Here is a 16,391-nt window from a genome sequence, read left to right on the forward strand (position 1 = left end):
ACATTAAATATTGTGATTTTAGGCACCATTCATTTATGGCTATCTGATGTAGCATGTTATGTACATTCCAGCATCCTCAGAGAAGAAGTCATTGTTTACATCAGGGTTTGGATTAAGGAGTTTTTCAAGACCATGGATTAAAACCGGTTTTCCCTATAATCAAAGACAACAGTAATTTCCACAGCTATATACAAAGAGGTGGATAAAAGCCAATGGGTTCCCTGCACTGGAACCAGTGATGAGACACTGCTGGGAGCAAGCTCCATGATCCTTAAGCCAAACTTCCATCCCTGCTGCCTGGGTTTGCATTCTGCTCCAGGAACCAGGCACTGGGACTAAGTGGAGACACTGGAGTTTGTAATCCTATGTCCTTCTGGTCTAACCCTGCTGCCCTGCCCATCCCTTTTAAACTAGCAAAGGGGTGAAGAAAAAAAAAAACCAAAACCAACCAACCAAGAACCAACCCACTGTCGCACTTGCACCCCCAGAGCCGCTGTCACACCAACAGCTGGCCAGGCAATGGGTCTGCCCCTGCTACTGCAGCGCTGCTGCCTCCACCAGTTACCTGGCCCTCTGGCAAAAAACCAAAAAATCCCTGTGCATCCTCAACAAAAGCAGCTCTACAGCTGAAAACACACACCTGCACATGCTGCCCAAGCAGCATGGAAAAATCTAAAGCTCCTTTGGAGTTTGGGTGGGTGAGTAGTGGTGCCATGGCTGCTCCGTGGCACTGTGCCCCGGGATGTGCTGCCCATGGCAGTGGGAGGCATCCTGCCATGGGGCAGCAGAGCTCATTCTCAGGGTCATTTCTCTGCTTAATGAAAAATGGATCTCTTCAGTCTCAAAGAAGTTGAAAACACTTGCACGATTGAGTTCCAATAACTGCCACATCAGTAAGTGAATTACATTTATGTGTTTCCATGGTGACTGGTAATGTAAAATAATTAGGTATGAAGAATAATGACGAGAAAACTACTTCCTCTTTTTAAGGATTAGGGCTCACAAATTGATTCAGTCCAGCTTATTTTTAGTGCATGTAACCTTTGCAGGGAATATTAGAAAATTAAGAGTAAATTAAATTAATTTTTTTTTAAAAGGCCTTCACACTGATCAGGAGGCTATTTGCTGCTGATGTAAAAATTAAAACCTAATCATTCGCAAATTTATACCTCTATTAGTACAAAATTTGTGACATGCACTAAGTGCTGGCTCTGTGGTTCTGCGAGCAGCACCCCATGTCTGAGGCCAGGGGCCAAGACAAGCTCAAGGAGGATGTGTCCTGCAGCAACTCTGCTGGAGTTTGGTTCAAATTCAAGCCCTGGCTGCAGAGGCTTGGCTGAGGGATATTTGAAGGCAGGACCTGCAAAAGGCTGTTCACTATAGACAGACTCAGCTGCCACACCTGGAGCACAAACACACTTTGGCTTCCCCACAGTGCTTTATAATGAAGTGACAGTAACAAATGGCACAGGGTGAGCAACAAGAAATGAGTTAGAAGCTCTAAAGGACAGGTTTAACTGAATTTGGGGTGGAACTGAAAGCCTAAAAGGTGCTGAGAGCAAGAGGATGAGGGGAAACTATTTACTCTGACATGGGATGCTTTACTGGAAGTCAAGAACTAAGAGAGGGGAAGAAGCAGACATTTTCTTCTACACTGCTCCAGCAATACAACATCTATAAAGCACTTAAGTTATTCCTCTCTTGATGAATTGAAAATATCATTTGTTATGTTATCAATGGTTGTTGTAGAAATACAAAATCCTGGCTTAACTGAAAAAAGAAAAAAAGGCAGAATTTTCAATTCTCTGCCCCCCCATAAAAGCACCAGACAACTCTCTCAGTTCTTGTTGCAACTTGTAAGAATCATGTTCAGATTTTGAATTTTATATTCATTTCTGCAAGTCTTTTTAGTATGTGTGATTAAACCCTGCATCAAAGGATGATTGCCCAGTAAGCCCCTGGGGAGTACAACAGTGAGACATCAGAGAGAGCACCCTGTCCTCATGTTGGGAAGACTGTTAAATAGCAGAATTCATCCACAGGTTTCCCTGCCTTAGGGAAAGGAGGATTCAGACAGGTTTGGGATCCCACCAGGGACAACTGGCTTTAAAGGCCAATACTGCTTGGGAGCACACACCAAGGGCCATTGACTCCACATCCCCTCATAAGACTGAGGTTTAAAAACAATGGCCAAAGCAACTTTAGGTGTTTTCAACATACATTTTCAGCATGTCTTTACCTCAAGGGTCCACATGCAACTGGGAGTTCCTTAGAATCCTGTGAGTCCCAAGGCATCCAGGATCCAGCACCCATCTCTCCATCCATACATGCTCAGACATTTAACACCCAGTACATTGAGGCAGACTCAAGGAAGGCTTTAAATACAAGAAACAATCCCCTTCATACAAAAGGGAACACATCCTTTTCAGCGAAGGAAATAAAATTTAAAACTTACCAAAAAATCAGTGTTTCCAGAAAGGAGATTCCAACATCAGATGCACCAACCACCACAATTCTAGTGTTGATACACACTTTTGATTCCAGCACCAGCTTTCGATTTGTGTGGTTCAAAGAATATTTCAGCTGTTAAAAAATATGTAAGACATAGAAATGCATTTAAAAAATAGTCAAAGCCTGCTAGGAATCATTAAACCCTCAGTGATGCATTACCTTGCATTCACACAAAACTTATGGCTCACTGACATGACTAATACCATTTTTCTGTGCATGGCACCAGATAAATAGTACTAAAATATGTGGAATATGTGCATGTTTAATAGGTCACAGAAAATTACAAGAGCTGAATGATCTGGCTTCTCCTGAGCAAGATGCTCTATAATCCTTGCAGGAGAAGACAAAACACTGCCTCTGCTATCACTCACTGCATTTATCAAACACCTCAAGAACTTGTATTTACATACTGCTAAGGCCATTTTTATACCTCCTAGAGCAGTTTTTACTCTTGCTGGTTTATTTATGGAAATGGCTTTACTTATAAATTAATTAGGAACTTACGTTTTGAGTGGTTGTGTGTTTAATTGAAAACTCCCTTTCCAAAATTATCCCTCTATTTTCTTAAGTACAGAGCAGCTACCTGGAAAGCCAGGTTGCCACACAAGTAAAAGAGTAGCAAAATGCCACTGGGACTAGTACTCCAATCACAAATCTTACTGCCACGTTGGCAGTTACTAATTTCAGCTTCCACACCACTTCATGCACATTTATAGCACATCCATGCAGGTTTTTTCCATGTGTCTAGGTCTCGCTACCTAACAGAGATTCTGAAAACAAATATGCAGCTAAGAGACAAGAGATATTGTATTTGACACGTTGTTTTTTCTTTTCACCTTGACTACATTTAGCTTTCAAATTTCTGATGAAAGACAAGGAAATACTTTCCATCTCACAGTACAACACACTTTGCATTTTTCCTGCTGCTCTGGGTTGCCTATATTCCCATTTCACAGAGTGGGTAACTGCAGGTTCATAAATGCACTGGGAAGACCAATACAAAATGGAGCCACTTTTGTTATTTGTCAGACACTTCTCCTATAAATTCCTGCTGCGGCACTTAGGAAGGAAGAAATCTAAGGCTTCTAACAGGTTTTCCTCTACTACAAATACAAGACAGCACTAGTAAAATTAAGTCCTCTAAATTCCTCCTATGGAAGTACAGTCAGAATATATTCTATATTCTACATGTCAGAAATACATTCTATATGTCAGAAATATATTCTCTGTATATCAGCTGACAGAGTAACTCACTAGATGAAGAAAACTTTCTTTAAAAGCTGTGGTAATTATATGGGCCTTCTCAATAAATACATAGCACATTGAGATCCCCAAGAGATCTGTAATGCCATGTCTTTGCACTGGTGGAGCTCCACAGCTGAGGTTTCAGCACAGCTCCACTACATCGTGTAACTCACTAGAGCACTGTCCTGTTCCCTTAAGGAAGCATTATGGATCAATTCCCTGCCCTATGGCATGACTGCACAGCAAGTCATTCAGAATGTGGCAAAATTAAATGTCACCTTTGGTCAGGCAACATTATTTTTTACTGCCAGATAAAAGTTCTTTGAGCTGCAGTTCACAGTGCAATGATGACATCCAGTGGTGAGCCAGATTCAAGCTCAGGGACTGGACTGCCCTGGGAAAATTCCAGAAGATATCTCAAAAAGCATGCCAGCCCAGGGTAGCTGCTTAATGGTGTCCAGCTGTGTGGCAGACAGCACAGGCCCACAGTGAAGAATGCCTGGGTGAGGGACAGGACCACCCTGCTACTCCAAACCAGGTTTACAAGGACACAGGCACATTCCTACAGAGAACCTCCATAATCCCATTTAAAGCCAGTGCTCTTGAAATGGTTAAACACTTCTGACACAAGGATCTGCCAGCAAAATAAGTTTTAATAATAAATTAAATAATACAGACTACATCTGTAACAATTCCACATTTCAGAAGCTGGAAAAGCCCTTTATATTTCCCTGGAAGCGTACATCTTTAGAAGAGATTTTAGGAAATGAGAAGAACCAGTGCCAAGTATTACAGACATTCCCCACTACTTGAAATCAAACTCAGACTGTGTTTGTTATAGCACACTAAATGGTTATGCCCCAGCTACAGGAGTTGTTGCTCTGCCAAAGCTGACATGTGTGGTGCTCTCCCACAATCAGGCGTGGAGGACTCTGCACCTTCACCTCAGAATTCACATTCCTGGGATTGGCAGACAGCAATTCTGACAGACTGGGTTTTGTTGCACAAACAGACTTGCAACTTTCTAGAAAAGCAAGAGTTTTCCTCCTTCTGGAGGAAAAAATGATTAAGTGATATTTGTATTGAAATGCAGCTCTTAATAAATTAATAAAATTGTAAAAATCATGAAAATAAACTACTTGTAATGTACGTAATCAATGAAAATAGGCAGGAATGCCAGCAGCAAGCAGCATAAACCAAACAGGCCTCAAGGCAATGCCAAGATCAAACATCTCCTTCTACTGCTGTGGTGGTGGTTTATTTTCATGCACTGCAACAATGAAAGCAGGAATACAATTTCCCTGGAAAGAGTATTTATGAATTTATGAAACGGCTCCTGTATCAGTTACACAAAGGCAGCCTATAAGCAGAATATAACCTGTTTTGTTCTCCACACAATGGCCTCAGCACCAACAGCTGCCATGCTCCAGAAATCACCTTTCTACAGCTAAGTACACTAAACAGCTGCAGAGAGTGAGGAATTAGGTGGACTGGTCCCATAATACCACCTATTTTAGCAGAATGTCAGGACAAATGGCTACCTGTGTTCCCCAGAGGGGTAATCAGACATCATAATTGATAGGTCAATAGCAAACAAATATGTTTGTTTTGTATCCAATCTATTAAATAAACCAGCAATCATTAACTAATGCAAGGTAAAAAGCCTTAATTGCCATTGGTAGAAAAGGCATATATAGAAAGGAGGGTTTTCTTTGGTTATCAAATGATTATTTGGGGTATGGGCACCCCTACCCCCCATGCTGTTCCTGTCTGGGTGGAGAGGGACAGAGGAGCTGGCAGGGGTGGCCACGGGCAGTGGTGGCCCTTTGGCATCAGCCCATGGAGCTATTCCTGCATATAGACAGCCAGTGCCATCACTCTGAGCCTTCAAACTGGACCTCGTTAAAACACTGATGCAGCCCCCAGACACTGACAACACACATCCTGCATGGAACCATAGCTTTCACTTACAATTTCACAACACAACATGGGCCAGAGCAGGATTATTCTATGGCATCCAGAATTCACACATCCTTCTACCCCAAGCAACCAATGGAAAAAGAGTCATGAAATATTGATTAGGTTTCAGCAAACACATTATTTCCTTTGCACTTTCCAATCACATAGAGCTTCATGTCCAGCTTTCCTGTTTGCTTTGCACATGCCTTGGGAATGGATTCATGGTACATTTACCCATGACTTTACATTAGATGTTGATGGCACAAATTCACATCCAGAATATTTTGAGGCTCCTTTTAGTTTTTAAACATTGGAACCAGGGAAAGCTCTAGGTTTTCTACATATATTTATAGTAATTGTTCTACAATAGGTTAGGGTTTATAGCAAACATTAGCTTCATTCTAACAAACAAAACCATGGAAATTGAACACCCAAAAATATAAAACCAAAAATTTGGACAAAGTATTTCAGCCCTGACAGGAAGAAAACAGCACTGTGTTCTGAACTGGGCACTGGAAAGTCTAACCTAGTAACACTCACTGGTGTGTCAGAGCTGCTGCAGTCCTCTCTGGGACTCCTCATGCAAAGGCTCCATAATGCTGCAGAATTTACAGCATCACAGAATCCTTTCATTTGTCAAATTACCTCTAAGGCCATCAACTCTGACCGTTAAACTTAGACTTGTCCTTATTAGACCCTGAGGACTTGGGCTTTGCCCAGCTAAACACACTGAAGTATTGGCTGCAGTTCAAGTACCTAGCAGTGGTCCACATTCAGAAGAGCTGCTCAGGGCACTGCATGGCAAACATGGGGCAGCTTTGTTATGTTCTTGGCATTTTCACTGATGCCTCACTACTACTTGGGAGTAGCCCTCCCAGCCCTGGCTTGCGGGATTCTACATCTGCCTGCAATGCTTTTGTTTTACTTCAACATTTGTTACTGAGAAACCCCAGTGATAGTTACTGCTCTAGAGGATCTACATGATCTGAAATGTTACTGCAAAAACCATCAGAAGCAGTGAAAGCAATTAAAAAACCTGCTAGCAGAGTAGCACTGAGCTCAGCAACAGTGACAGGCAAACAAGAAGGTGAGCAAACAGAGCTATTTTAATTTCAAGCTCCATTTGAACCACAAGTTAAAAAAAGAAACATCAATGTTTACCAAGGCGATATGAACAAAACTGATTGGGAAATGCATGCTTTTTCAGCCTGCATTAGGAATTGTTTTCTAAATAGTAGCTACATTCCAAAAAGCCTCATTAGAAATCTCTGCAAACATGTTTTCAAAAATGTTTCCAAGTATTCACAGATTTATACAAACACCAGAAACAGAAGTAAAAGAAAATAGAAAAAGAAACAGTGATGAAGAGTGCAGCCTTAATTGTTTCATCTTTGTCCAAGAACCCTTCTTTAGGAACTGTGTCTCGGATAGGTAACAGCTTTCCTTTACAGAACATTTTCATCCCCAAAACCTTTATGAATGAAGTCAGTATTATTACACCATTATTATGCCTATGTGGGTAAGGGCTAATCTTCAGCTTCTGGAAAAAGCCACCTCTATATTGATAACCAATCGTGTGCCAGTCCCTAGGGTTCCATATGAAACCAGGGATTTCCTGCTTAACTCTAACCAGCACAGAAGAGAGCAGAGCACAGACACATCTATTTAATTTCCTCACAGAACCACTGTTACCATGGTAAAAAGATGCTCTTTTTCCCTTGGAGCACTGATATTTGGATCCCCAGCTCAGAGAGGCCTGGGAAGTTCACACTCATGTAAGGACCTGACTATTGCTTGCTGCTCTGCTTCAAAGGCCAAAGAAATGAACTCAGAATGGTGCCACTTTCAGAGAGCTCAGTTCTCCCCCATTTTTCTGGGAAGAAAGGGAAGGACAGGAAGGCATAGGAATTCAATCAAAGCATTCAAGCTGGCAAGGGGGTATAGCACGTGGCTGGCTCTAGTCCTCTGACAGCAGTCATTGCTTCCCAGGTCACCTGTCTATGGCTTATTCTTCAAGGCAGGAGGAAAGAGTGGCAAATACAAACTTGGGCTTTGGCCAAGGACTGACACCATAAGCTCCACATCCCTCTGAGAGAGAAGCATGCCTGGCAGTCCTATGGGGACACCTGGCCTGAGCACAGGAGCAGCAGACACAGGGGCAGATTGCACTGGTCTCTGGGCTCACTGACCCAGCCTGCAGAGGCAGCTGCCCACACACACACAGATGCACCAGCAACAGAGTGGAAGCCAGAGCAAGAAAAGGCACAGGCACCTCACGTACAGACTCAGGGCAACAGAGGCAGCAATTCAAATATACTGAACTCACTGAAAAACATAACAGAGGTATAAAATTAAAAGTTTGGAAAAAATAGAAAAATATAACATTTCATACAAAAAATAATGAACATGAGGTAATAAATAATAGCCAAGGATATGAGGGGAGATTGATTTGTAGGGTCAGCAAATCATGTTTTAGTGAAAGCAGACATACTTCTCCACTTTTTAATGGTAAACATTACCTTTCTGTGGCAAAAATATCTGTTTCCTCCTTATAAACTGGAATTATCAATCTAACAAACAGCTTTGAAAAAGCTTTAAGCCAAGTCTAACCTGTTTGTAAGCAGAAGTGCCTATTTCAGTTTACTGCAAATGTCTTTAACACCTGTACAGCACTGACACCACGCTTTCAAAACAAAGATAGGTCATCTTACTTTTAATTTCACACATGCACATAAGTGGTAAACATTTCTGTTAATGATGCCATCTGGTGCCTCCCATAACAGGGTGACACTCAGCCTTCCAAACAAAATGTAATGGCAGCATTGCACAAACCCCGCTGATATTTACAGTGAGGAAATTTGTTATCAGCCTCACTTCAGAACGCCTGTTTGTGTGCCTACTGGTGCCATAAAACCATCACCTTCACCAGTCAAGGGAAAGAACAATAAATAATGGATTTTCATCCATACACATACTACAAAAGCATTAAAAATTCATTACTCAAGCACATAAACATCTTAAGCAACAGTTACTACTTTAAAAATTAATACTACCCTGGTTAAGTGAAAATTATTCACACCAAACCTTTGTTTGTAATCCCAGTGCTCACACACAAATTGTAACATGGAAGAACTCTGCCATTTTAACTTCGATACATGAGCCTTGATATTTAAAATGCAGGGAATTCTCTTGCCCATCCTCCCTTAGCTCTCTGCTATATTTGCTCTTTATCTTAGTAGAGGCCTAATGATGAAAATAAACCCCAAATCCTGAAAAACCTTCCATATTTTAGCCATATTCAGTAATTCCAGTGCTTCAACTGCACATAAATAGAATTGAAACTGCCAGAATAAACCTTTATTTGCTACAGGTATTCTACCAAGCCAGCACACGCTTAGCTCCAAGGCAGACAAAGAGTAAAATAGCAGTGACCCCTTCGCTTGAGTTACTCCAGGCACTGCTGTTCCAGAAGCACCTCCAGGAGCAGAGCTGGCTGTTCCTGTGGTCATGCCTGCAGACCAGAACAGGGAATGGCCAGTGCCCAGGATGGGCATACACTTCAAAGCAGAGGCTCTGGTGCTTCACAGAACTTGCCTGTCCCTCTCCACCTTCTTGACATTTTTCTGTGGACATATAAGGTGACAAACCATGCAGTTTGCATTCTCAGCTGCAGTCAGAAGCAAAGAGCTTTGTTGCTCAGAACAGACTGTTCTGTGGTGGCCTCTCCCCCAGGTTTTAAAATTTGATTTTAAGTCCTTGTTTTTATTACCTTTGAATTACAACTGATCTAAAATTTTCAGGCTGCACACTGTGGACTGGCTGGGACTGGGCAGCAATGTGTTGTTAACAGTCAAACTATCAGTTCCGAGTCTTTTCTGTTCCTCTGCCTGCACAGGTCAAGGTAAAAGCTTGTGCTCAGTCTGGGCACTAGTGAAAGGTTCAGAACTGGTCTAAACACCAGAAAATAGAAGCCACAGAGATTGAGTAAAGAAAGTAGAGCCCCAGGAGTTTATTGGACGGGACACCAGCATCTAGGGATGAGTTTTCTATACAAACACTCCTATAGATCAGTTTCATTTTTGTTTTTTAAGAACGCTTCCCCTCAAGAGAAAGTTTGTCAAGTTCAAAACCGTTTCAGATTTTTTTTCTGGTTTTACCTGATAGTTAATTTCTCCTTTTCTTTCTACAAAACATGGTAAATATATACTCTTTTAAAGTCTTGCAATTTTATAATGGACATAAAAAGCTCAGAGAATAGAGAATCATCCAGGATGGCTCCTACATTCACAAGTCATTTGAGTATGTAGTTGTGAACATGCACTGCAATGGAACAAGTTCTAAGATAAATCAAAAAGCAAGGATGTATTTTCCTCTCATGTTCTTGTTTTAATTATTATGTTAAATTGGTTTCAGCCAATTTACTCATAGCCTTTACCATAACCATCATCATGGAATCAGACAAACACACAAAAATACCACCACACTTGCACTGGAAACTGTTGACTTTGCAGTGCCTTGGCCTCCATTTTCTATTTGAACATCACACTGAACTAACTAAATTTATACAACACTTCATGGGCTTCAGGAACTGTTCTGTCTTTTTATGAGCTGGTGCAGAAAAAACAATTCTAAACTGTGCAATAGAGCCTGACAGCTTGAATGCAGCCATAAAATAAAAACATAATAAACCCAATAGCATGAAAAATAATAAAAGGGCAAAAAAAAAAGGAAATAATTCAACAGATGTGTGCCATTTTTGTTCTTCATTGTGGATCAGTTATTCTTGTTAATTAACATCACCTATTCTTCCCTTACATTGATAATTACATGAAGCAGATGGAGAACAGAATGCTCCCAGATGGTGAGAACGCAAACAGGTTTATAAATTGTTTATTTATGAAGAAATAATTAAGAATTATTTCATTACCTCTAGTTTTCTACTCCACCAATAATGACATGCATCGTGAAGGCCAGCAGCACTGTATAAGATATTCAGGATTCTGTTGTAACCAACTGTTTTTCATGTAACATGACTGCAGTGACGGACAGATGTGCAAACCAGAATAACAATCTAATCTGTTTTAATGCTGAGGGAACTAAGAGTTTGGATCTTTGGTTCTCCTGCCAGTTGGCACATCAGCACTGGTTGCTGATCCAGAATACAAAAATTAGAGATTTCCTTTTGCTTTGGCACAGCTGTACAAAGTGTTTGCTCTAACGAGTAGGTAGGAGCTCTGTCAGGTCTGTGCCCTGAACCCCAGCATAGCAGACATGTGGCCGATGCAATTCTGAGCCAAGATGTGGCACCTCTGCCACACTTGCTGCTCAGCAGGTATCCTAAAGTCTGGACACCTCAGGACCTGATGCAAATCAGCAACTGTGTCATTCCAGAGGGCTGCAGTGGGAGATCTAATTGGAGGCAAGCTTAACATCTCCTGCTTTGTGCCTTCTCAGATTAGTCTTACCCAATTTATCCAAATCGCTTCAGCAGAGCAATGGGAGACACAGACACACAAAATCAGCAGCAAAATGTATTTCCAATCTCAAAGCATAAGAAGAAGTTAAGGAAGAATTTACAGCCCTTTAGGAAATGGAGCCACTGCTTGGGGGGGGGCGGGGGGTGACAGGGTTTCTGAGGCAAAGATGAAGCAGCACAGAGCTGTGGTTTAAGAGAATAAGTGAAAAAAACATGTGATGGCCTTAAAACCTACGGCAAAGTGTTCATGAAAAGGTTGGCAAATAGGGGAGGAGCAGGGAGAGCTCCTAAGCTCTGTATTTCTCTGGAGTCAAAGTCATTTTAGCAATAAGCCACAACACACACCAAAAGCCTACCTCAAACCAAAAATAAGACTGAACCAGGGGAAGTGCCACAAGGGCCTGGAGAGAACAGGGCAAGTGGAGAACTGCAGGTAAATGGCCACACAGGTAACAGTTGGTTGTGGATTTATAGGGTAAGTTCCTGGAGTTTAGGAGTACCTGTCTCTAGCTGACATCTAGCTCTGCCAGAGAGCCCATGGCAGGAAAGATCTATGCTTCCTTTAAAACCACAAGACACAGTTCATGCTCCCTGCATGAGATAGGAGGGAACAGGCCAGGAATCCATGGGAGAGCAACACATGGCACTTCTCCTTTGGTGGTTTTTTCAGACACCACAGAAGAATAGAGAGCGTTGACAGAGGGACGAGAACAAGTTGCCACACATTGTGCTCATCTGTCTGTAACAACTGATCCAGACCTGCAGGAAAAGCACCTCTCCAGTACAGATGAGATCCATGTGGACTGGCAGTGCTGAGGAAGTAGTTGAGAGCAGAGCTTCTGTGGTTTAGATTGATGGTTTCTCTTCTGGCTTTGGAAGAAGGAAGCAGGAAAGCGCCTGTGCCTGCCCTGGATCTGTATCTGTGAGTGAATTCCCTTCATGTCCTAAGCAGGCTGGGGTGTACTGGAGAAACAGTGAATGATGGAGCCCCAAAGCTCCCACCCACACTCACTGAGATACAGAGCTGCTGACAGCTCACAGACACAGCTGTTGCCCCCACATAGGATGGTTGAGCTGCTCAGCCCCAAGCTCTTACTGGGAAAAAGGGGAGCAAGAGCTCGAGAAGGGCTGGAACAAGAGGAAGGCAGCTGAAAAAGCAACAGATGAGAGGCAGATGTTGATTTGTTGATTACTAGATATCAAGGGGCATCTTGGGGGTATCAAAGCAAGAATATCACCACAATTATCCCCATTACCAGCAACATATACTCAAGCAACCAATTAGGGCAGGCAATGAATGAAAATTTTTACATTTCTGAAATCAACTTGCATTTACAATCCTCATCCTGTAGTTCATGTGACAAATCCTGCCACTACTGCAGAGCACTCTAAAGTAGCAATTACAGTGATAACCTGCCCTCCAGCTCATGGGAACAAAGTGGGCACGGATTCACCTCTAGAGGAGCTGCTTTCAAATAGGAGAGGGCAAAGCCCCCTTGGTTTCAATCAGCTTGGTGAGCTGGGATAGAGACATGGGATAAAGAAATAATGCTTGGAATCCCTGCTTGCCCAGTCTAAACATCTTGCAATATCCTGCCCTGATCTCGTTTGAAACCACAAAAACAAAGATGAGAGGAGACATTTTCTCCTTACTCCTCTGCAGGTGCTGGTCTCAGACATCTTCCCACTAATTCCTACTCCAAACTCTTTGTCTGCCTTTAACCTTTCACCCTCTCTTCTCCACACTTTCTTCATAGCATTGTTCTCCCATGTCCTTTTTCCCTCACTTCCCAGCCCATTAGCATCTTCTACAACCAAAATGTGTTTCACCTTGTCTCACTGTATTTCATAAGGTGACACTTCTCAGCCTTTCCATTCTGCAGAGCTAGCACATTTATCTCCTTGGTGAGACAGGTTGTTCTCTGCCTCATAGATTGCACTTTACTGTTTACAGTAGGTCTGAGAAGCCTTTTAATCACTACAAAAAGGCAGGAAGAATATTGTGCCTACAGAAACTCAGTTGTAATAATTTATAAGACACACCTCAGTTTATTTGTAACTTCACTACAGTATTTGGCAAGGTAATGCAAGATCATTGATGGGGATCAATCTTCCTTTACAAGGCATCTGAGCAGAGAGAGGGCAAGTGTCTTGTGCCTGGCTGCAACCCAAGGTCTAAAAGCAGCACCACTTCCTTACTTATGAGCACACTCAGTTTCCTACAGCAGGCTGCTCCTTATGTTACACAGCTTCCCAATGTAGGGTGGCCAAAGGTCGCTTCATTCACTCAATAGAAGAGTCAATTTACCTTTACATGGTTTCAAGTTCTTGGTATTTCAGAGAAGCCAGAAACAGCAGCAGACTAGCTTTATCCTCAAGTTATGACCCAGCACTTAGCCCCAGATGTCCATTCTGATAGACCACAGTCTGTCAAAAATCTGTAATTCATGCAGAGGCAGATGCATGGATACTTGGCTGGCCTTGAGTTGGGGTTTTTCCAGTACAACTTCTTTGCAAAAATTTCACACATTCTGTTGAATAGAAATTTGAATCTGAGATTTCAAACCATTACACCACTACCTACAGAGAAGCTCAGAAAACCTCAGGAAGAACATGAGCAGACAAAAGATTTGCAAATTTGTCAAACGCAGGATGTCTGTGATTTTCCAGCTTCAACAAAAATGCTAAGATGAGCTCTTTTTTGAAGAGAGCAATCACTTTAAAGATTAAGAATAAGAAGCAGTTTAAAGAAAAGCATCAGAGTTCATTCTGCAGAGAAGAGAAAGCCAGAGAAGTGCATATGAAGGGAAGGCTGTTGAACAAAGCCAAACCCAGACCAACAGCCTTAACCATGTTCTGGATTTTCCTTTGCCAGCTGCTGCCTAATTAAGAGTTTCAGGTTCCAAAACCTACTGACTAACTGAGAAAAGGACAGCTCTAAAAATATTATATGGAAGCCCATCTCGGCCAACTGGAAGTTAGTAGACAGACATAAAGCTCCCTAATTATGTTTCTCCACAAAATTACAACTACCCACTGAGAGAATCCATCACTAATTGTGTTTTTCCTAATATTTCAGCTTCACTAGTTACTCTTTTGAGGAATCACCTTCATGCCAAATTTTAGTTACTTAAAAATGTAAGAGAACGGGGTGTAAGTTATTTTTAAAATGAAATTTTAAGAGACTTTTCATTTAGAACCTCCAGGCTGCACCAGTTCTTTGCAAGTAAAACCATTTGCTAGTGAAAACAACCTTTTCCTTTGCTGTTAAGTCACTTGGTGTTTTAAGGGTATCTTCTGCATGGAAGAAACCTGACTTTGGGACTGAAAAATAAAATGTACTGAAGCAATCTCTACAGAAAGAGTCAACAGCATGACATTGTCTTTTTTCCACTTGCAGAGCATGACACCTAAATAAAGCTAGCAGGAGAAAGGGCTCAGCAGCAGGCAGACCATTTAGAAGACGCTGGGAGGCCATGACAAAGCGCTGCCATAGTGTCAGCATGATGGGAAGTGGGAAGGGCTCTGCTCCAGCAGCTGCCCATGTGCCAGGCTGCAGGCTCAGCCCAACCGGGCGTGGCAGCAGAGCAAGATTGGCCAGCCAGCATGGCTGCTGTAATTAAGGAGCAGCCCATGAGCACTGGGAGGTTAATGCCAGCCCATCTGCCAGGCCCCACATGAGCTGGCATCATGCCTCCTGCCTGCTGCCACTGCTGTTACCCACCTGATCCTTGGAGATTTGCTCCAACGGAGCGTTTACGCCAAGTCCTCGCAGAGGATAGACAATCTGTCGTCTCGGCCGCACGGGAGCCATGTAATGAAGGGCAGATGTCAGGGAATGAGCACAGGGATGCTGGAACTGAAATACACCAATCCATATTTCAGCAGAGAGAATGTCAGAGCAGTGCATCACAGATGTTTGCTGCATGGTTTCACAAACACACAATTCTTAGTTCTGTTGGCTATATCTGAGACAAAAATCAGCAAATAAACAAACATACTCAGAGCAGAGAAATGAATTGCAGATAATTCCTGACACAAAAGAAGATAATTATGAGAGTAATTACATTACTATCTCTGTGGGAATGACAGATAAACAAGTGGTTTGGTTTATGGGATTTTTCAGCACAAGTATTTTCCCCAGGAGGATATTTTTCTCCATAGTGATCATGAATCAGTTTGATTTGACCTCATTAAGCTGTCTTATCTGCTCACTGCTAACCTTTGCTCACCTGGCAAGGAACAGAGATGAATTTATATAGAAATTCTATACCAACTGAAATGTCTGGTTCATCCAAGTGACAAATGTTAATAAACTGTCAGAAATTTGAAATTAACAAAACCCTAACGCTCATCTGAACAGCCTCAATCATTAGAAATAGCTGTATCTGTCTATTACACCATGACTGCCTCTGGCATAACTGACAAAACGAAAGGCAAGAAAATAAGAGAATTGCAGGAAATACAGAATTAACATTAATACAAACTAAATTACAGTCATACATAAATACTAAAAACTTGAGGTTACTATGAAGTAACTAACTAAGAACTAGGTAAAATATCATACTTAGCACTTATTAGATAATAATATTAGATAAGCTTAAGTTACTTAAGAGTAACTCTGTAGCCCAGTAGCCTGGAAACAGTCAAAACTGGAATCACTGGTAAGATTTAGCTTCTCTTCCATCCAGTGCCATTAAATGCATTTTTGTGAGTGCCTCTTCAGAATCTGAGAGTCTAATGATATGCAGGAACATTGGTTCCTCACAGGAACACTTAGAACTCCACAAAAGTGCATGGGAAAACACATCCTGCAAATCTACCCAAAGTCTAACCTGTCAAAGAGTTCCCATGTGAAAGCCAGTGGTGGTTTCAAAAACACCCAAGTCACCATGGACAGAACCCATCTCAGTCACCATCTAAACACCAGGTGCCCAGTCCGGTCAGCCAGGCAGAAGCCCGAGCTGGTGGTCAGTTTCCAGGGGAAAATTCCATCTCTCTGAAGACAGCCAGGTACAACCAATGGATGAACTGCCATCGGGATGTACCGTGTGTTTCCATCAGTGGTGCCAGGAGCCCGGGTCATTGCCTGGGACAGACAGCAGCTTCAGACAGCTTGCAAATTTTACCTTGTGTTCCCTTTTCTGACATGAGACTGATGACAAAACACATATGTGAGTGCTTCTGAATTACATTCTTC

The 16,391-nt window shown here is 42.1% G+C and overlaps 1 protein-coding gene across 6 annotated transcripts in view; it reads right to left on the reverse strand.

Moving 5' to 3' along the window:
* Nucleotides 1–16,391, reverse strand: part of CFAP61 (cilia and flagella associated protein 61) — a 91,993-nt gene that overhangs the window by 46,570 nt on the left and 29,032 nt on the right. For all 6 annotated transcript variants that reach the window (XM_053973934.1, XM_053973935.1, XM_053973931.1 and 3 more), the window contains 2 exons: nt 14,916–15,050; nt 2,456–2,583 (listed from right to left, as the gene is read on the reverse strand). In XM_053973934.1, the coding sequence (XP_053829909.1) occupies nt 2,456–2,583; nt 14,916–15,050 (263 nt within the window). The remainder of the gene's footprint in view (nt 1–2,455; nt 2,584–14,915; nt 15,051–16,391) is intronic.

This window comes from Vidua macroura, chromosome 3 (genome assembly GCF_024509145.1).
Source record: "Vidua macroura isolate BioBank_ID:100142 chromosome 3, ASM2450914v1, whole genome shotgun sequence".
NCBI classification, from domain to species: Eukaryota; Metazoa; Chordata; class Aves; order Passeriformes; family Viduidae; genus Vidua; species Vidua macroura.